Source organism: Callorhinus ursinus, unplaced genomic scaffold, assembly GCF_003265705.2.
Source record: "Callorhinus ursinus isolate GAN/ISIS: 27379988/994484 unplaced genomic scaffold, GSC_fseal_2.0 scaffold18, whole genome shotgun sequence".
Classification (NCBI taxonomy): Eukaryota; Metazoa; Chordata; class Mammalia; order Carnivora; family Otariidae; genus Callorhinus; species Callorhinus ursinus.
This window is the reverse complement of record NW_027397080.1, coordinates 28841839-28863584: the sequence shown is the minus strand read 5'-3', so window position 1 is coordinate 28863584 and position 21746 is coordinate 28841839. Positions and strand designations below refer to the sequence as shown.

Below are 21746 nucleotides of genomic sequence, written 5' to 3'. Positions count from 1 at the left end.
CATAAACCCAAGTTTGGAAATGAACAGACATGTGGTACAAAGCCTTGATACCAAGGTGTGAAAGTTTCTCTCCGTGTGGAAGGATTACAGATGTAATTTTTCTCGTTTCCTCATTCTATCAGTGAACGTGCTATTACTTTCCCAATTGGGGAAAACGATGTTAAAAAGAAACAAAAGGGAGCGAGACAGGAAGAGGGAGGAGACCCGGCCTCTGGAGGCCACACTGGCTCTGAAGCTGCACCAGCACACCTTCCCCAGGGCGTCTGTACCATATGGCTTCACTGACATGACCTAAGGGCAGAGGAAGGAGGTAACATGGCCCACAGACCCCCCTGAAAATGCAGAGTCAGTGCTCCGTGCCTCGTGGAGGCCGCCCTTTTCTGAGTCACAGGAGGCTCTCCTGCATTTCCTCTCAGGGGTGATTGTAGATTTCTCCAGAAATCGCAGTGTCCCCCAGGGTGCACCTACCCACAGACAGCCGAAGCTGGGGATCCGAACAGGGTGGGATCTGTCTTCTCCTGCCAGAACTGAGGTGGCAGCAAAGGAAAAGTCAGGAATCTGCTTTCTTCCAATAAGAATTATTTTTAATGGTTTAAAAATCAGTCTGTACAAAACCAGCACCACCATTTGGTGCTTCCAGTCCACTGGGGAATTCCAAGGGTCTCTTCCCCCACTATCTCTTTGGCCAGCTGTGCCTGAAACCCCTGCAGAGAGAGACAGTGTGAAAACAGAAGAGTTACTTCTCCCAGTTTGTCTGGAGGTCTGCTCTTAGCCGGTTTACAAAATGCTGCAGACCTCAATGACGCACAACTGGGGAGGCATGGTTCGTTCGGGGCTCCTGGAGAACTGAGCTTGGCAGCAGCATGTCCCTCACACTCCGGCAGTCAACAGGGGGCTGGGGAAGTGCTTTGGGGCCCCATGAGGGTGGCTGTGCTCGTCAAGATCTAAAGGCAGATTCCCTCCTCATTAGGCCACACCCGAGGGGTGAGTCCTCTTGACTTCGGGCTCTGCCCTGGGGATGAGGGTTTCATGTTTTTAATGAAAATATTTTTAATGACGACCCACATTTACTTCCTGATTTTTTTCCTCTCTCACTCCTCAGAAATGGGAAAATCTGGGAAAACTTCAAGTCTATTTGCTTGGAGGTGACCCCGGGAAGCTATATGGTTGGTTAACAGGCGGTGAGGGACGGGAATCTTGAGTCCTGGGACGCAGGGACTGTCAGGTGGATGGCACTTGGCAAGGCCCTTCCCTCCTATCTCAGCTGCCCGACCGACAGAGAGGGATCTGGGCAAGAGAGGCTCTCTGAGGCTTTCCAGCTAGGCCCTGCGGGGGCCCCTGTGAGCCCGTATGCCAGCCTCCCCCACATACCTGTCTGACTTTCCGGTTGGAAAGGACATACTTTTGTTTCCCACCAACTGTTTCACTTTTTTGGGTGCAACGCATTTCTGAAAAGATAAAAAGCCATTTCAGCCGAGGGACAACCTGACCACAGGACACACACAGGAAACAACACAGGAGCCCAGCTGGCCCGTCCAAGACTCCAGCGCCACCAGTGTGACTGGTTTTCTTGCAAATGGACCTTTCTGGGTGCTTCTGAAGGCGAGGCCGTCCGGACGAGCTCCCAAAGGAACAGGAGGGCTCCACACAGGCCTCAGCCTCCGCATGCCAAACTTGCGGTCACGTTTGGCCCCGCCTGGCAGCAACGCCCACAGGGGCAGATGCAGGCTTGTGTGGGCGCCTGAGGGAGTGTTTGTGGCCTATAGCTGTAATTCCCATGGCAGCTAACAGCAAACACCCCTTCAAACCACACGCCAGCCTTCACAAGCTCTTTAAAAGTTCCTTTTTATTGCTGGAATAGCTGGTAGGTATTGTCTGTACCTGGGGAGAGATGAGGTGAGGGAAAGGATGTGCAGAGGAGAGGGTTCCTAGCCAGGCCGTCTTCCCAGCAAAGGGAGAGGGGAAAAAAGCACCACGAGCCAGGCGAGAATTTTCAAGATGATTTTTCTTTTCTTTTTTTTTTTAACGGTATCTTGTATCTTGTTTTTCGAATTTGGAATCAAAGCCCGGTTGACATATACGATCCCATTAGTTTTCCACATCAAGTATATTTCTTACCTTGCTGGGCTGGGTCTGCTTATTTGGATCAAACTGGGAAGAAGGTTTTGGTTTCCTGTCTCCTGGAAGATGAGAGGAGAGAGATGCCGGTGAGCGTGTCCGCGAGTTAATATACCCACCGGGCTGACCGCGGGGCTGGCGCACGACGTTCAGGAAGGGTGGGCTGTCAGCTCGCCGCCCCCTGCAGGAGGCGGCACTTAGGCTGACAGCAATTCATGTGTTGTGTTCCCAGCAGGGAAGGGCAGCCTGAACACTAGGCTCATTTCTCACAGATCTATTCTCAGCTCAGGGGCAGGTGGCTAAAGCACTAGCTCCTCTTACACCAAGGACATCCAGTCTGGTCTGTGTGTGCCTGTCAGGAGGTGCCACTGGCAGTCACTTGGGCCCTGGGGTGACGATCCTGCCCTGTCTTCCCTCTCTTCAAAGGGTTGTGTTGCCAAGGAGGCTGCCCTACTGTCAGGAGGGCCGCCTGCAGCCCCTCCGAGGCAGATGGACTCTCACCGGCTAAGGGGCCAGAGAGCAGCCCCCAGGCGTCAGGTTTCTTCGTAAACTCCTTGCCGTGTTTGTGTGTCTGTCTGAGAAAATGTGTTTCTGGGCACGAGCTACTGTGAGGAAAGATGGAGCCGCTATTAGAATGGATGCCGTCTTGTGCCACGACCAGCGAGGCCCCGGCAAGGTAGCTGCAGCCCAGGAGGGTGGGGGTGGGCGGTGCCTTCCGTCCCCACACTGCAGGTCCCCTGCATGGCTCTCAGAGTGCCTGGGTGAGAGCCGTGTCTTTCTCGGGCCTCATCGGTGCCCAGGTCATGCTTTCTTTCCTCTACGGCTTCCTCCCTCCTAACAGGGCCAGACATTCCTTAAAGGGCACCAGTCCTGGCCTCACCGGCAAAAGCCTTGAAATCCGACTTGCTGTAGTCATAAGGGGTGAAATCCTTTTCTGGTGGATCTGGGTCTTTTGGCTTCTTGGAAGTTTTGAGTCGCTTCTTTTCTTGTTTCTGCTCTGTGGTCCTCGGGTCACTTGTGGTTCGCTCTCTCTTCTTGGCGGCACTTTCCAGCTGTAAGGTGAACACACCGTGGGAAGGACGCATGGGAGTGGATGCGACAGCCAGGCCTGCGAGCCTCCAGGCCTGCTGTGCTGGCACCTACGGGCTTGGGGACAGGGAGAGAAGTGTGGGCGGCTGTGAGTCTGGGCGGGGCTAGCAGTAGGTGGGACACGTTCCTCGGTGGAGAGGGACATCAGGTCGTTTACGAAAGGCACAACAGGCTTGGATATCCATAAGCTTTAGTACCTTGTCTACTACTAGACTCAGGAGTACGGGCTGCTTACCATAAATTCATCACAAAAAATCATGTAAGAGGAATCACAATATAAATGTTTTTGAGGGGAAATGCAGGCACTAATTGTCAAGCAAAATGAACTAGAAAGATGTAGAAGCAATTCACTTGAAGCCCAGGACAAGCCCTCCTGCTATCCAGTGAAAATCCTGACCATGACCAGGGGCAGCTCATTTTTCAAAAGAGAAAGCAGAAGGGCCAGCACGTACGGCAGCCTGCTGTCGGACAGACACGGCCTGTTCCGCTGTCGCTTTGTACTCTTCCTTGACCTGGTCCCGAGCAGCTGCAAGAGAGCACGGTCTGTGGAGCTGCTGTCTCCAGCAGCCAAGCCTCCCTCTGCATCTGGCTGCATCGAACGCTGTGGCTGCCACAGCCGGGGCGCCCTCCCTGCCCCTCGTCTCCTGCGCTGGCCCCCTGCCCCTCACAGATGGCCGCCTTGCAGCTCAGGCCCGGATGCTCTTCCTACACTCTGTCTGAAAGCCCACCTGCCCCTCCCCTGAGAACCCAAGCCGCCAGCCGCCAGCCTATGTGATGCCTCTCTGAGGTCTCAGAGGGGCCGCAATCAAAACATGTCAAGGACCAGAACAAAGCCACTTCCCCAACTGGCTCCTCATGCACTCTCACTCTGTTGCTGGCCACCCTGCCTTTCTAGTCGCCCAGGACCAGCCCTTCTGGCACCCACGGCCCCCCTCTTCCTCTTACGTGCCACACACACAACTCATCATCAAGTGCTGTCGGGTCACCCCAGGGTACACCGGCTCCGGGCCACTTCTCACCACCTCTGCTACCACGCTGGTCGAGCCAACAGCCCCTCACCTGGCCTCCCACCCTTGCCCTCTTTGCTGGACTCTCCATAGTCTCGGAGTGAGCTTTTCTGGTCAGTGCAGGCCACTGCTCTGCTCAGACCCTCCACAGCTTCCCGACCCGCTAGGAGCACAAGCCACGTCCTTATATAACGGTCCTGCTCTCCCCGTCAGCCACACTGGCCTCCCAGCCACTCTCTGCTCATGCCCAGTGAGCAACGGCCTGGGGCCTTGGACTCGCTGGGCCACCAGCATGGACCACTCTTCCCCTAGAAGCAGCCAGTCTTTGCTCAATGTCACATTTATCCAACTGCCTTCTCTAAACACCGTAGAGAAGTAGCCACCCCCCCACCCCAGCACTTCCTACCCCTCTCCCTGCCAGCGGAAGGAACGTACATTTATGGTACACTGTCCGCTACCCCCCAGGAAAAGGCACGCTCCACAGGGCAGGGGCTGTGCTTTGTTCTCAGTTGTATCAACACTTTGTTGAACAAACAAAAGGATACATGAGGCCTGTTCTTTGACAGACACCCCGACAGGCTGAGTTACAAGGCGGTGAGGGCTACCTGTTTGCTCTGCTGCCTTCCCCTTGGCAGTTTCTTTAGATTCTTTGTGCACCTGCACCTGGCTTGCCAGCTTCCAGCGGTTGCTGATCTACAATGAAAACAAAACAAAAACACTCCAAAACTCAGCCACCTAGCAATGCTTTATTTTTTTAATGAGGAGATGACGGCCATGCTAACCTAGTCACTACACACATTTTCGTCATGAATTCCAAATCTGATGACACAAAAAATAAAATCTCTCACTGGCTTTATTTATAAAATACTCATCAAGAAGGACAAAGTGCAACTGGATTCCAGGCACAGGGCCGGATGCCTTCCTGTCCACCATCTCACTCAATCCCTTCCATAATCCCGGGACAAAGGCATCCTCATCACCCCCACTTTGAGATGGGAAACAGGCTCAGAGAAACTAAATAATTTGGGGGGACACGGTTAGCAAATGGTGGAGCTGGGTTTCAAGGCAGGACTTCTCGAGTCTGGTCTGCTGTTGTACGATACCACATCTGCTTGTGGCGTTAGAACATATCTCACCGGTATTAGAAGCACAGTAAGGGATGTGTGGCTGAATGGGCCATAACCCATAGGGGAGTAAGGAAAGAAGCCCCAAAAATCCCCCTGACTCCTCATCTCTAAAGACAGCAGGCTAACCACTAGCGACAGGGCGGAGGCCCATCAGGCTTTCTGGCCTGACCGTTGCTGCCTAATGAAAGAGCGGGGGGGGGGGGGGGGGGGGTGGGCAGAGGGAGCCAAGCCCCTGTCTGATCAGAGCAGGTCCTTCCTGCAGGAAGGAAGAAGGCTTTTAACAATTAACACGCTGGCTCCCAGGAACATCTCATGGGGCTCCAGGGAAGGTGTTTCCTTATGCTTATCCATAATGCTGTTAAAAACAAACAAACAATAGAAGACAGAATTGTTTTAAAATTTAAGCTGTCACCTCTGAGAGCCTTAAAGTAGTATTCACATATAAAAATGCATCAAGCTGAACACCTAACACCTGGGCACTTTACTATGTACAAACTAAACTTCAAGTAAAAACCAAACACAAAATCCAAAGACCTGTTTCTTAAAAGGTCTGCAAAGGCTTCTAAAAATCAGAATAAAGTTCTGGCCCCTCTCTCTAGAAACAATGCTTATATATACTTATATATAAAGCATTTTTTGTATTCATCTTCAGGGGGCTCAAGATAGGCTTAAGACAAAAACCTCGTTCAGATAATTAAGAAGCCCCCTTTTCTTAGAAAGTCACTCCTGGAAAGGGTGACAAATCCACTTACTTCGTAGATTTTTGACGATGGATCAAACTTTGCTGCCTGAGAAATGTGAGCGCGGTGTTCGAGTGAAGGCAGGAACTGGAAGGATGGAAGGAAACGGTTGTTTAACTGTGCTCAGGACCTGCACGGGGGTTTTCTGGTGGGGTTCACTGTGGGAGGCCTAATTCAGAGCGTCCACCTGGCCACAGCTCACTGGCACTTGAGCGAGGCGTTCTTGCTGGTTTCACCTGAGAAGACCCCAACTCTGTCTCCACCCAGACACCAGGGACAGCGGACACATGCTGGGTTCAGAGACTCCCTCTCTCCAAAGACTGTCAGCTACTTTTCTGGGCAAGAGGCCCCTACGAGCTGCAGAAAGCTCTGCCTATTCTGTTAGCCCTGAACACACACAATGCTTACTTACCATCTTAAATGGATTTTCGAAGGACTCCATTATGTTCTGGGCTTTCTTCTGTGCAACTGTTAATGGGCTCTTTCTACTTTCTTCGGCACTAGGTTCCTGCAGGGACAGAAAGTGAGCAACTTATCCCATAAACATTCTATGGCATTACGATGCAAGCAACGGAATAATCCTGGGTGGCTCAGTCGTTATGCGTCTGCCTTCGGCTGAGCTCATGATCCCAGGGTCCTGGGATCGAGCCCCACATCGGGCTCCCTGCTCAGCGGGGAGCCTGCTTCTCCCTCCACCTGCCGCTCCCCCTGCTCGCATTCTCACTCTGACACATAAATAAAATCTTTAAAAAAAAAAAAAAAGTAAGAATACCAGCTAACTTTTAGGTCTCTCACATGTACGAGGCAGTCACAGCCTGTGATATAGCACAGGAGAGCGTTGTAACACACATTTATTGAACCAATGAGTTCTCACTGTGTCCTTACAACTTACGAGGTATGTGGTATTATTCTCACCATCTTACAGAGGAGGAAACTGAGGCACAGAGCGGTTAAGTCTTCCAGAGCCTGACAGTGAACAGGGGCAGAATGAGGACTAACTCCCAGGTCTGTCTCGCTCTAGAATGTGAGGTTGTAACCAGACACTTACAAATCAAGAATTATAAACTGTTGTGGGGAATCAGTACAATTAAGCGACAAGGTGCTGCTTCCGACTGAGTTCAGAATGTCTGCTATCCTTCTGCTTCCTCCATGGTGACAGTCCTGCCACACAGAGCACGGGGACACCACTGCCTCCGTTAAGACGAAGCACGGCGCTTCCGGGCTCACGTGGCCCAAAGTTCATGCTCCTATTTTTAGCTGCCTGTTCACCGTGATGGCTCAATTAAGCTCCCAGACTTCTCCGCTCACAAATTACTGAAGCAAGACCCAATCTAAATTTGTGATGATGTGAAAAAGAACGTTAACTCGGGGCACCTGGGTGGCTCAGTCAGTTAATCGTCTACCCTCGGCTCAGGTCATGATCCCAGCGTCCTGGGATCGAGCCCGTCAGGCTCCCTGCTCAGCGGGAAGCCTGCTTCTCCCTTCCACTCTGTTTGTGTTCCCTCTCTCGCTGTGTCTCTCTCTGTCAAATAAATAAAATCTTTAAAAAAAAAAAAAAAGGTTAACTCCCAGGAAGTACATTTTGCAGGTGGCACTGCGCCTTCCTGGCTTTGGGCCCGCACTCTGGCGTGACGGACTGGCTGTGACCCGTGATCCTGGAAGCTCTGGGCCCACCCAGCTGTTTCCCACGTGACACCTGCTAAGCTGGAGATGTGTCTTTATCCAAACGGATCGTATGCCTGTTTCTCTTTCTTTCCAGAAATTATGATTTTTCCTTTACCACATCTATTGTTTGCACTATTCAGAGTTTTCTCTGTGTATTTTCCTTTCATGCTGGCCATTTCAGCGCCTACCCTTCTTGACCAACAACTGCACCCTTGTCCTGCTTTTGCAAAGAGCCTGTAGTTCAAGCCCGGGGAAGAAATGAGACACCTGCTGGGTAGGACAGACCAGGATAAGCTCTGTCACAACTCAATGCATAGTCCAGGAATACAGCTGGGTCCCCGCTGGCCACACGTGGTCCCGGACTGGCCAGAGTCACTGCCTGCCACGACTCAGCCCCTCTTTGGGATGTGAAACAAATTCCTACCCATGTACTAGTGCCTTCCTATCTCGCTCATCACTTTCCCTAATCAGCCACAGTGTAGAGAAATGCTCTTCAAAGCCTCCTCTTTTCCAGCCCGAGCACATGCAGATGGTGCTGGCGCATGTCGCAGAGGGATACCCAGTCCCTACGGTTGAGCTGAGCACTCAGCCCGCCACTTCTGGGAGTCAGGATGGGCTGCGCCTCCCCTGCAGATGGAGGGGGTAAGGTCCTGCTTCTCAACCACCGTGGTGCACACCGTCCTCCCTGCTAGGCACTAGTGAGTGTCCAGATGTCTCTGCATGGCTTCCGAGAGAATCCTCCACCCACCTCTCACGGACTGGCTTGCAGATCTGTCTCCACGCCTGTCCCCATGGCTGCTGGGTTTTACTTCTGGCATTAGTCTCCAAAGTCGATGCAGCACTCCAGGCAGACAGCCTGTTTGATAAACCCAGTAACTCCTTATGGGTCTACGCACCACCCGCCCAGCGTTTCCTAGCACTCACGTTAAATAGCGTGATGACAGCAGTGGCAATAAGGCATCTGGTATCTGGCAGGGCTTCTTCTTCTCTTTGGTTGGGGAAGAGGCTTGCTTGTTTCTGCACTGGCACAGGCCCTAAGGGGATGGAAGTCAGGTCAAAGCCTTGTGGAGAGTGTGCAAGCCAGTTTCCAGAACGTTCCAGAGACCTCTACATTACCGTTGTTTGGGATGACAGGGTAGCCATCTGAAGAGGCGTGGGAGCAGTCATGGGGTCCAAAAAGCACATTCTCCAATCTCTGCAGCAGAAAGAAATCAACAGGCCTCAGGAAGGATTTGCAAGCATGCGGTAGTTTTCTGCCGCAGCGCCGGGGGCTGCCTCTGACAGGGAGGTGTCTTCTGCACCGGCTCTGACTGGTGTCCTCCCCCAGATAAGAGACGTCAGATACAGCACTCTACCTCAGGACCAGGCAGCGGGCCGCTCTTCTTCACGCTGGTTGCAACTTCAGACTGAGGAGGAAAAATAAAGAGCTTCTGAGGAAAGGTGCCTAAACTCGGTGACCGCACGTGTTTCCCTCAGCACAGACTGGGTCCCTTCACTAGATGTGTTCTACAAGAGCCCAGAGATGTTCTTTTGTCCTTCATCCCTTACAGTGCCTAGCACTACAATCACATAGTGCTCAATAATTCCTTGTTGAATGAAAGAATGAAACCCTTTATCACGATAAGGCACAGTGGAGAAGACTTCTAAGAGCTTAAAGAGATCGTCCTCTAGAAACCAGGGTTTCTCTTTCTACTTGGCCAAACTGTAGAACTAACAAAAGATTTTATTTTTTTCCAAAGATTTTATTGATTTGAGAGAGAGAGAGTGAAAGAGCATGAGGTGGGGGAGGGTCAGAGGGAGAAGCAGACGCCCCACAGAGCAGGGAGCCTGATGCCGGACTCGATCCCGGGACTCCAGGATCGTGACCTGAGCCGAAAGCAGTCGCTCAACCGACTGAGCCACCCAGGCGCCCCAAAAGATTCTTTTTAAAGAAATTTTAACATGAAGACTGAAAATGTGTTTATCCTCAGTCTCTTCTTTATCAACCTAAAGGAACTGATTTTACATCTTTCTGGATCCATAATCTTTCAAAAAATTGCAATATGATTTACCATATACCGATACTACTAGTGAGGCAAAACAAAAACTCTTCCCCCCAAATTGAAATTCAAATTCAAATTGAATTGGGTGGCTCAGTCAGTTAAGCACCCGACTCCTGATTTCAGCTCAGGTCATGGTCTCAGGGTCTTGAGATCGAGCCCCACGTTGGACTCCATGCTCAGCGCAGAGTTTGCTTGAGATTCTTTTTCCCTCTCCCTCTGCCCCTCTCCCCTGATGGCCTGCACCCATGCGTCCTCTAATATAAAAAATAAGTAAGTGAAATCTTTAAAAAAAAAAGAGGAGCTTTAGCTTTTGATAATCATAAAGAAGACATGTTGGGGCACACGGGTGGCTCAGTGGGTTAAGCGTTTGCCTTCAGCTCAGGTCATGATCTCAGGGTCCTGGGATTGAGCCCTGAGTTGGGCTCCCTGCTCAGTGGGGAGTCTTGCTTCTCCTTCTCCCTTTGCCCCTCCCCCATCTCTCTCTAATAAATAAATAAATAAAATCTTAAAAAAAGGGGCGCCTGGGTGGCTCAGCTGTTAAGTGTCTGCCTTCGGCTCAGGTCATGATCCCAGAGTCCTGGGATCGAGTCCCGCAGCGGGCTCCCTGCTTGGCGAGAAGCCTGCTTCTCCCTCTCCCACTCCCCCTGCTTGTGTTCCCTCTCTCGCTGTCTGTCAGATAAATAAAATCTTAAAAAAAAAAAAAAAAAAAAGACCTGTCTACTGGCTTTCCTAACCCCTACTATTTTCTTGGGATTTTTAGAATGGAGACCAGACCGTGTAGGGAGGAGACCACAGGTGCCAGCAGACAGACGGGTCTGCTGAGCTGGAACCTTTAGCAGCAAAGCCTCTTACCTTGAGCAGGGGCATCTCCCGAGCCTGCTGGATTAAGAGATGCATCTCATTGATCTGCTGCCGTACAAGAGGTGGTACAGGGTTACAGCAAGCTATGATGCCCTGAGGTTCCCTGAAGACAAGAAAAAGCACAACTCATCACTTAGGGACACAGCCCTCCCCACCGAGGCCCGCAGACGAGAACAGGGAGCTACCACTAAGGTGAAGACCTGGGAAACACACCCCCAGCAGGGCAGCCTGGGCCGGCCGCGTCTACGCGTGTTCTCTGCGGCACCAACCTCTGAGCGGGCACCTTTCCTGCACTCGCCTCCAGCTCACCGGGAGAGCTGGGGGGGAGCCCCGCAGCTTTGCTGAGCAGCAGTACTGCAACAGGCTCAATGGAAGATAATGAAATTTGATTCTTTGCTTACTTTTCAATTAACATCAGAAAGCGTTCAAAATCATCAGGTGCCTTGGTTTGGAACAAATTACAGCTGCGAAACTCTGACACACTTTCCCCCCTTTCAAGTGGATGCTGGAGGCTCGGCCTTACACTGGATCTCATCTGCGGCATAACCGCTGAAATGACTGCAACCCAGAAAGTTAAGTCCCTACAGGGCGGCCCGGGGGCAGACAGTCTGAATTCCCTGGGCTTGTGAACTTCCTTAGAGCACAGTCTCTGAGTCAACAGCCTTGAGGCAACAACTATCAGAGAAGCTGATTCTGAAGGATAAAATTTCTCTATTGAGAATGGCAGGACATCGTTATCAGTTCTCAGACTCACTTGGGCAGTTCTTCAGCTATCTTCAGCATCATGTGGTTTGGCAGTACATATCTGGAACAAAACACACGGTGCAATCACATTACATTCAGCCAGCCAGCCCCGTTAAAGGCTACAGCTTGGGGGAAAACATAACCAACTTTCATGGTGAAAAGAAAAAAGGCCATTATTTCCTCGTTACCCGAGTTGCTCGGTCTAGAAAGCAGATATTGAAAGGATGTCTAATCCCTTACCCATAACTTTCATCTTCCCTACGAGCTGTTTTATCCCTCCAAGCGAACAGCAGCTGAAAGGCTGTCAGCTGCTGTGTGTTGAGATGCTTTTTCTGCTTCCTGTACAGTTCAAGGTAGGACTCGTCTGTGAAGATGGGCTTGACGAATTTCTGCAAAATATGACAGAACATTCACGATCAGTGGGGATCAGAATGGTGCCCTGGGCTCTTCAGAACATTTGGCTCTTTTCAGAAGTGTAAGGAACAAAGCGAAGAACCAGGACCCAGGCAGAGAAAGAGGCTGTACCTTGAGGCAGATGTCCCTGCCGCGTTGCCACACCACCTGCAGTTGCACAGGCTGCTCGTTGCCTCGCTCCCACAGCTCCAGCCTCATTTTATCATAAATGTAAAGCAGGTAATGGGTGTCATCCCGGGCGTAGTTGAGCATTTCCTCAGGCAGAGGTCTAGAATTGCGAGGGAAGAAATTATTTTGCTGCTCACCCCTAGGAGCTGCAACGTCATCTATCAGCTCTGTGTGCAAAGACTTTGGATCCCTTTGATATCACAGCCAATACTGTAGTTACATCAACAGTCCCTCCGTCTCTATATGACAAGCCCTTGTTTTCACAGCTGGGGGGAAAGGGCAGCAGGGTCACAGTGCGGTTGAAAAAAGAGGCCCTGCCATCCCGAGTTTGAGCCTTAGCTCTGCACACCTGTCCTTGGACAAGTCTCTTAAGCTCACTTTCCTCACCTGTGAAATGAAAGGCGGCACCTCACAGGCTGCTGTGGGGACCACCCAGCACAACACCCCAGAAGCTCTTAGCTCAGTGCCTGGCACATGACAATGGCTAAATGACAGGGAGTGGCTTTTAGACTTTGTCAATTTTCATCTTCTATTAGGGCTTTATCAGATTCTCTAGAAATTCTGCCCTGCAGAAGTGGAGGAAAGCTTCTGGAGCCACTGGAGTGGCTTCTTCAGACAATAGCTGCTACCTCAGGGAGGAAGCCGGCCACCCGACAGTGATCGAGCAGAGCCCAGACTCCAGAAAGTGTGGCAGGACCCCACCACGCTCTTAGGCTACAGTACACATGCATGGTAAGGTGCAATCACTTATGTACCTCAGAATTCTCTCGAACCTCTGGGAGATCACCTGACACACACACACCCCCCTCATTACTAGGGAGATCCGAGTTTCAAGTGAGACACAGGCAGGGCCACAGATCCTGACACGGCACACCTCTTCCAACTACTCTCTCCATGAAGTGTGAGTGCCTAACACACACTCCACGTGGTCACCCTAAAATTTCCGGTTGTGCTTCTGCTGCTGCCAACAGCCGGAGGAGACACCAACGCCAGTAAAGCCAAGGTTCCACTACCGTCACAGCCTGCGCTGGCTGTGTGTGGCTGAGAGGCTCAGGTGCACCCACGCTTCCTGCTGCCATCCACACGTCCTTGTCGAGCACAAACCGTATTCTCCAGTCGGCCAGCTGATACTGCTTGTTCGATTCCACACTGCAGTAGAGTTTCAGGAGGTGGTCCAGGGAGTGCCGGCCCAGGTTAAGGAGGCGTGCTGCCTGATGGGTATCAAACATGTTCACTACGTACAAGCCGAAGTCTTTCTGTAGCCATTCGATGTCTGAGTCAGCACCGTGGAAGACCTGAAAACAAAAGCAGAGTGATGCAGCACAATGCGTACAAGGCCACTCGCGCTCTGAAATAAACTCGGCCTCTGGGTCAGCACAGCACTGGGATTAGAGGCCAGAAGGAAGTCCGAGATGGGTTCAGTTTTAAAAGCTTCTTTTAATTTGGACCAACGGCCTTCCACACTCATAACTGCACACACTCTTATTCGAGTCTGAAACTGCTCCCAGCCAGTGATTCAAAGCAAGCAGCCCTACTAGCTTCAAGGATAGTCATTAATTGCAAAGGATCCTGATGGCACGGGCTCGCCGCAGTCATCATTAACATGGTGGAACATTTCTCCGGGTGGTAACAAGCTACAGCTTAAGCTGTTCTAACTGGGGCCTAGAAACAAACGCAGTTTAGCGTGTGGGGCCAGAATGTAGGAAATTACAATTATTTCTCTCAACTTCACCAGGTCTATGTTAAAATGATGAAATAGTAAAGTGAACAGCACTTAAATCCTAGGCTTACATGCAAGAGCTACAAGACCTGGCTGACCTTAACGATGGCAGGGTCTGTGAGGCTCTCATTGAGAATGTACATGTCACTTCGAAGCTCCAGCGTGTCCACGATGAAGTCTTCTGTTCGGGTGGAGATTTGCATCAGGCAGGTCAGCCCCAGGAAGCTCCGGTACGAGTGGTGCTAAAACCCAGAAAGAGGGGAGAACAGGGAAAAATGATCACACCAGGCTTTCCTTTCTTGATTTTGGGAGGGCAGCTATAAAAACAAAGTTATACGATGGATCGGTTTTTGCCAAAAAACCCCAGATTTGTTAGTCTTTATTTTGTACTCCTCGGGTAGGGAGTGAACTCCTAGAAGATGTAAAATTTCACTCCACGTCATTCACAACTTACCTCTAAGTCCACCGCGAATTCTTGACAAGTCAAGAGCTTTTCATTGAGCTCCACCAGCTCGTCCAGGGAAGACACAAAATGGCAGGGGGTCTCCCCCACCGGCCTATATAACTGGGGCACGAAAGCACAGGTAGAAAGAGCAAGGAATATTATGAATCATCCTTTACTAAAGCACAAAATGAATTAGGAGTTCAAGAAATGACCCCAAGTTGCAACCTTTAAGGATATTTAAGGAAAGCCAAAATTGCACTGATTTGATTCATCCATAAACTAAGTTTGGGTGCTAACCTGGGGTTGTGGCTTTTGAAGGACTGAATCTGGTGGAGTGAAGTGATCTAGTTCATACTGATAAGGATGTGCAAACCTGAATAAATGAAACAAAAAGAAAAATCCTTTTGATGAATTCCGTGATTCAAGGAAAAACAACTGCTTTAGTCCAGTTTGTAAAAACAAATGAGAAGAGGCCATTATGAAAATATTTTCTCGCTATCAAAACTACCATTCTTTAAATGATAATTAAAGGGTATCAAAAAACAAAACAAAACAATACATCAGGTCAAACTGGTTCCCCCTTACGATGTGATCATTAAAAATGTACTCATCTATAAGGATCTGAGCTCTTATTTCAAAACACTGCATGGCTGCCACTGTGGAGGATACAAAAACATACAATGTGCAATTCCTTGTGGTCAGGAAAACAAACCTGTGGGGTGAGGGAGGACGGGACCAATATTGCAGTTGGTCAGATGCCAAATGCTGTATTTTTTATTCCTCTATCCTCTACTTGCATAAAAATCCTAAGTCTGGGAGTTCCTTGAGGGCAGGGCCTCTCATCACCTCTGTTTCTTTAGCACTTGGCCCGTGGCCTCTCAGTGCGGAGCTGGGCCTGAAGGAATGCTGCTCAGGCAGACTCTGGCTACACGTGACAAAAAGACCAACACCAGCCAAGTTCTTACCGCCCTTTTCCTTCGTGCAAGGTCCACTTGTCTATTTTAAGCCTTTTCCTTGCTGAATGTATTAGGGGGCCCCTACCTCACTGTTTGAGTCCCCACCCACCAAGAAAGGCAGAACGGCAGGGACGAAGGACAGTTTTAAGAAAGCTTGGGGTTTCAGGTTCTGGTTGTGTGGGAAGGCAGCACCAGCATCCCTTGTTCTGTCTTCATATCTGGACAAAGAGGGCAAGAGCAACTGCTCCCCCTCGGGGCTGCCGTGAGGGTTACCCAAGACGCCACTTGGGCAGGCCCTCTGTGAACACAAACAGGAGGTTTTACCAAAAAGATCCACATTAGGATAAAGATAGCAATCACCCATTCCTCACATTCTTTGTTTACATTGATGTATCTTACAAAAGTGAAATTGAGGGAGAATGTAGAAAGTTCTGACAAATACTTACATGTCCTGCTCCACCTGCTGGGTTCTCTGCTGATGGATGAAATCCGCCAGGGCAGGGGGCACATCCAGGTCCTCCGGACGATCCTGGGGGCGCTCCCTCCTTTCTTTAGAGAGTGCTGGAGACCCAAGCAGTGACAACACCACCATCACAAAAGAGGTGAACACATTCACATCTTGTCTAGTTACGGAGCAGAGCGGGTAAGTGGCTCCTTTTGAAGAAAGGAAGGTGGGAGGGAGACGTTTTCCCCTTTACTAAGGCAGAGTTCGCATGCCTTACCCTGAGGGAGGGGTTTCTGAGCATTGGGCTTGATGAAGATCTTGGGAAGAAATGGAGTGTTGGAGTTGTCGATCTTTTCTCGGAATTTAAGCTGAGGCCGGACGATGTTTTTTGCATGAAGCAACCGGAAAGTTTCAGATTTTGTTTTTTTGCTATATTCTCCTGCCTATGATAACAAATACAAACAATTTATAACACAGCAACTCGATAAACTAGAGAAGTAAATTCCAAAAAAAAAAAAAAAGAAGAGTAAATTCCCATTTGTGTCTTCCGAGGGCATTCAAGAACCTGTGTGTGTGAGGTTGCAGGGAGTCAAAGGAGACAAGAGGTAATTAGGTTGTGCCTGTTTGTGAAAACAAGTTAGGCAGCGGCCAGTTCTGTGTCCAATAAATCATAACGGAAATGCAGAACAGAACCAGCAAAGGCCCTATTATAAAGCTGACACTTGAAGCTCTAGTCGATCGGCAAAGAAGCAAGCCCTCACCTTACGGTTCCAGCTGGACACTATTGTTTTGGGAACCTGCAATCCTGCTGGGAGGACAGGCTGTTGATTCTTATTCACACCTGATGCTTCATCCAGTAAAATACCCTAAGGGCAGAGGACATAATAGTTTAGCATTTCCTTTCAGGGTTAACAAGTTAATTACCTAAAATTCTTAAGAAATAGATGCAGAGAATTACATGTGAGGACATATATATACAAGAGAGTCATCCCAAGTAATTAATGCATTATTTGCTCAAAGACAGGGCGGTAGCTGGCCACTCCCCACCCTCGATCAACTCCTTTTACAGCTCTCAGTTGGGCTGGAAATTAAAAAACGATTTAACAGCTTGATGTGGCCCACCAAGAATTAAAAAGACCCTAGATTGTAGCTATTAAACACAGAAGGATGGTACTCTGAGAATGAAGGGCGTTCTGATCTCTGTCCCATTGAGGCAGATGTGCAGGATCAGTTTGGGAATCTAGGTGACAAAGAGTAGCATGGCAGGACTTGAAATCATAAAAGATGAGAAACTGCTGAAAGACCTGTGGGCATTTAGATTATGGAAGAGATGACTTCACGGGACAGGAGAGCGTGATTTAAACATCTGCAGGACTGTCACATGGTTGAGGGTTAGCTTTGTTTTGGATGATCTCTATGTATTTCTATAAATAACATTGTGCTGTGGAATTAGGTCTAAGTAGACAGTAAGCTAGATCATATGATGCACATCTCCTTCCAATCATGCGAGTCAGGCTGTTTAGCCGATTACAGATAATAGTTTAAAAAAAAAAAAAAGACTAAATTTTGGCTGGGCTCTGTACCCAGAGGCCTCTTCTCTTGCAATACAAACGGGATTTGCAAATCTGGAACACAGATTTGTAATAGACCTCCACTGAGCGGGGATAGGTTGAAATAATATATTTGAAGACTATGTTATCTTTGGGAAAAAGAAGCCAACTATCAGAAACGGAATGTTGTTGGAACAAGAAGCCCTAAACTTTTCATTTCCTTGGATGCTGGAGTTTCTTTCCATATTTTAATAATAAAAAAGTTCATTTGTTAATTATCTTTTTTTTAAAAAAGATTTTATTTTTCAGTAATCTCTATGCCCAATGTGGGGCTTGAACTCACAACCCCGAGAACAAGTGTCACCTGCTCTTCCGACAGAGCTGGCCAGGAGCCCGTATTTGTTAATTATCTTAAGAGTAAGCTGATGGGGCGGCGCCTGAGTGGCTCAGTCAGTTAAGCATCTGCCTTTAGCTTAGCTCATGATCCTGGGGTCCTGGGATTGAGCCCTGAGTCGGGTTCCCTGCTCAGCGGGGAGTCTGCTTCTCCCTCTGCTGCTTCCCCTGCTTGTACTCTCTCGCTCTGTCAAATTAAAAAGAAAAAAAAAAATCTACAAAAAAAAAGTAAGGTGAAACACTCACCACTCTTTCCAGAATGACATCATTGGTATCAACTAGTAAATCAAACTTGTCCTCCAACTCGGTCACTTTACTTCGGTCCTTAATGTTGCTTCGACACCCATGGTACTGCATTACCCTACTCATGCTAGGAAGGACAGGAAAACCAAGGTTACTTTGTATGCTTCTATTCATTTGTTCCCAATCTGGGAGAAAGCTTGAAAGGCGTGGCTCAGACTGTTCCCAATATATAAGATATTTTTTTAAGATTTTATTTGTTTTAGAGAGAGACACAGAGAAAGAGAGAGAGAGAGAGAGAGAGAGCACGTGCGTGAAATCAGGGGGAGGATTAGAGGAGGAGGGAGAGAGAATCTGAAGCAGATTCCTCACTGATCACAGAGCATGACGCAGGGCTCCAGCTCATGACCGAGAGATCATGACCTAAGCTGAAACCAAGAGTTGGAGGCTTAACTGACTGAGCCACCCAGGTGCAACCCCCTCCAATACTTTTTGACCAAACTAGTAAAACTTGCACCTTTATAGCAGAAACACTGCTATTCGTGTGGTCTTGGGCAATTCCCTAAATCTAAGACTCCCTTTCCTCATCTGTTAATTGAAGGGTTGGAAGAAATTACCTCAAAGTTTCCTTTAAATTCTAAAAAATATATCATACAATGTAAATTATATACTTTGCACTCATTGTTTTATCATGAAATCTAAAACATGCTCTAACTCTGTCATGCACAGTTAAACGAAATCACTGTTTGTGTACTGTCCTCAAACACTTATTAGAAAGGTAATACTCACGGCTCTGCAAACTGTGTGAGAGAATCTTGGATGTAGGCTTTCAAGTCCCATGTTAATTCAGAAAGATTCACTGTCTACATATAGGTGCAAAAGTCAATATATTTTTTAAAAGTTAAACTCAAAATTTACCGGGTGCCTGGGTGGCTCAGTTGGTTGGGCGGCTGCCTTCGGCTCAGGTCATGATCCTGGAGTCCCGGGATCGAGTCCCACATCGGGCTCCCTGCTCAGCAGGGAGTCTGCTTCTCCCTCTGACCTTCTTCCCTCTCATGCTCTCTCTCTACCATTCTCTCTCTCTCTCAATAAATAAATAAAAATCTTTAAAAACAACTCAAAATTTACCAAATAACATTACCCTAATCAAAATCTATTGACTCATTTTTTAAAGATTTTATACATTTTTTTAAGTAATCTCTACACCCAGCATGGGGTTAGAACTCACAACCCCAAGGTCAAGAATCGCATGCTCTACCAACTAAGCCAGCCAGGCACCCCCACTGTCTCATTTTTATATTTTATAGCTCTTCCTTTTTTTTTTTTTTTTTAAGATTCATTTATTTATTTGAGAGAGACAGAGAGAGAGAAAGAGAAGCAGAGCGAGGAGCCCAACTCAGGTCTCAATCTCATAACCCCGAGATCATGACCTGAGCCGAATCAAGAGTCAGATGTTTAACCGATTGAGCCACCCAGGTACCCCTATAGCTCTTTATAGCACAGAAAAATATGGTTAAGAAAAAACTACCCATTTCTCTATATTTATTTCTCTCAACATGAGAAAATCATATATAGTACTTACCACTGAAGCAATCTGTCTCCCTGTGTTTCACAAAATGCCTGGAAGCCAGGAAAACTTCGGTAGAAATCATACTCATCGCCAAACTGTGGTAGGCCCCCAGATGCCTTGGTGACTGCCACCACTGACCCAAGAGCAAACTGTCAAAACCCAGAAAAACAAGCATGTTTTAAACATGGATCCCCATTCATTCAGCAACTCACTTTTCTCAAGATCTATTATATATAATACATTGTGCTAGATGATGAATTTTACACATTCAACAAATACTCATTTAGTGCTGATTTTACCCCAGGCTCTGAGGATACAATAGTGAACATGGAACCAAGTTTTAGAGCTTACATTCTTGGGAGAGTGGGGAGAGAAAGAACTAATAACATATAAGACAAATATTCAAAATGGCCTAAGTTTGAATCTTGGCTCTGCTACCTATTAACTGTGATCTTGGGTAAGTTATTTATCTGGACCTTAGCCTCCTCCTCTGAAAAATAGGCATAACAACAGTGACCACCCCATAGAGTTGTTGTGAGGATTAAATGAGCCAAGAAAAATCACACTGGGTAGTGCCTGGTAGGCACATAAGTTCTATTATTATTACTATTTAAATTCAGGTCCATGAGCTTTCTACAGGAATTTATTTTTGTGTTTTCATTTGGGCAAGCATCTAAAACATAAGACTACTCTAGATCCTTTGCTGACCAAATTATAACGGCCACTGCCCACAACTGGACTTGTGTTTTGTGTTTCAGTTAGTGCCAAGTAGTTCTCTAATTGTTGTGGGGTAATAAGAAAAAATCTGAAGTGGTTGTCATAAAGAAATGATGGTGGGTTGTGTGAAGGCCAAATGACATCACTGAGAGTTGTGTAATGAATGTTTTCCAGGGGGAGAAGAGAGAGAAAGGAGGTGGGAACTTGCGTCCTGGTGGGACACATGGTAGCTGGTGAACATGAATGCCACCAATTCAGGACCATGGCTAGTGGTCCAGGAACTATCAGAACCAAACAAATGAATGATGACATCTCCTAAGGATCCACCTAACCCAGTGGAGTTTGGGGGAATACACAGTGCTAACTTACAAATTATTTTAGTTTCCTGGTTTTGTAAGAGGTATGCATGAGATGTTTAAACCTAGTTTTGTTTATTCATATACAAAGCATTACACAAATAATCCTCTCTGTGTTCCTTCGAGGCGGCAATGGTACACGTTCTAAGGCACCTAGAGGAGACCAGCTCGGTGGCCGCTGTAACAGGTGACATTAAAACCAGCGTCTGGGATTATGCAGGACCGCACCACAGACGAGGAAAAGGGGACCATCTTGGCCGCGGAAGGGGAGGGCGCCGACCGGTGTGGCCTACAGCCCTCCGGAGAGTTGATTAGGTGGCTCAAGCCTGGGCCGAGACGAGGTCACGAGGGCTGGGGGCATCAGGGTGACAAGGAAGCCCTTCCCACGACGCGGACTCGGCTCTCCACACTCTACACATTTGCATGGGTTCAAATGTGAGAACAAGGGCCCTGGGAAGCGGGGCGTCCCTCAGTGTCCGCGTGCGATCTCCGCCCCGGAAAGGAAGTGAGAGACCGTGCCCGGCGCGGGCAGCCGCCCCTGGACTCCAGCCCCGGGCTCCGCAGCGGCGCGCGCGCGGCCGAATGGGCGGCCGCGGACACGGCCCGGGCCCGCTTCCGGCCGACCGCGGGCGGCGGCTCACGGTGTCCCCGGAGGCCCCGCGAACTCACCTTTACGAAGCTGTCTGCGTCCGGGAAGCCCGGCAGCACCATCTCCCCGTCGGGCTTGGCCGCGCTCGTGGCAGTCGGGGCCTTGGGCTCTCGGGGACTGGGAGGCGCCATTTTTCCCGGCCTGCACGGCTCTTCTCGCGAGAGTGCCTCAGGCCGACGCGACGTGTGCCCACCGCGCATGTGCAAAGTTCGTCTGCTCTGGGGATGAGCTGGCGGCGAGTAAGAGTTGGTTATCCATGAGCCCCAGCCCCAGCCGCAGCCCCACCCCCACCCCCACCCCCACCCTTACTCCCACCACCCCCCCCGGGAAGTTTACATTTTCTCTTTAACCTCACATTTTATCATCTGGATAACCTTGTGATTTACGTAAGGTGGGACCCGCGGGGCCCAGGTAATCTCATATTTAAGGCCAGCCTCTCCCAACCTCGTCTGGTGCCCGCCTCACCCGCTTGATGGGGGCTCCTGCAATGATGCCCTCTCTCTGACATCGTCTATCTTCTTCCTCGCCACTGGTTCATTCCTAACGGCCTACACGTATGCTGGCATCGCTGCCAACCACACAGACACAAAACATCACCGCACACCTCCTTCCAGCCCCTTATAGGCAAACTACTGGAGAAGGCTCCACGTGCCCCACAAGCTCATGAGCTCTCTCGAACCCCTCCAGTGAGACGTTCCTGCCCGTCTATACCGCTGGAAACACTCTTGCT

At 49.2% G+C, this 21746-nt stretch overlaps 1 protein-coding gene across 2 annotated transcripts; it reads right to left on the bottom strand.

Annotated features, from left to right (window-relative positions):
* Positions 1-562: 562 nt before the first annotated feature.
* On the bottom strand, positions 563-21194 carry EXOSC10 (exosome component 10). Of its 2 annotated transcripts, XM_025856518.2 has the most exons (25): positions 21037-21194; positions 19307-19443; positions 17731-17854; positions 16303-16407; positions 15819-15984; positions 15543-15657; positions 14438-14513; positions 14150-14260; positions 13794-13937; positions 13080-13270; positions 11919-12075; positions 11634-11782; positions 11404-11454; positions 10641-10752; positions 9102-9152; positions 8863-8941; positions 8671-8780; positions 6494-6589; positions 6094-6168; positions 4820-4907; positions 3660-3733; positions 2999-3170; positions 2119-2180; positions 1372-1448; positions 563-704 (listed from the first exon to the last, which is right to left on the bottom strand). In XM_025856518.2, the coding sequence occupies exons 1-25, from the start codon at positions 21145-21147 to the stop codon at positions 674-676; spliced, it is 2664 nt and encodes an 887-aa protein (XP_025712303.1). In that variant the 5' UTR covers positions 21148-21194; the 3' UTR covers positions 563-673. The 2 variants fall into 2 exon arrangements, with proteins under 2 accessions (XP_025712303.1, XP_025712304.1); XM_025856519.2 differs by lacking the exons at positions 563-704; positions 1372-1448; positions 2119-2180; ... (1 more) ...; positions 3660-3733; positions 4820-4907 and adding an exon at positions 4914-5696.
* Between the last annotated feature and the right edge of the window lie 552 nt (positions 21195-21746).

Bases quoted from the DNA above. Each gene is read 5' to 3' on its own strand.
- EXOSC10 (XM_025856518.2), bottom strand. From the start codon at position 21,147: ATGGCGCCTCCCAGTCCCCGAGAGCCCAAGGCCCCGACTGCCACGAGC. The intron at 8,781-8,862 runs GTAATGTAGAGG...CCATCCCCTTAG, and splicing joins CCCTGTCATCCCAAACAACG to GGCCTGTGCCAGTGCAGAAA. The intron at 2,181-2,998 runs GTGAGGCCAGGA...CTCATCTTCCAG, and splicing joins GGATTTCAAGGCTTTTGCCG to GAGACAGGAAACCAAAACCT.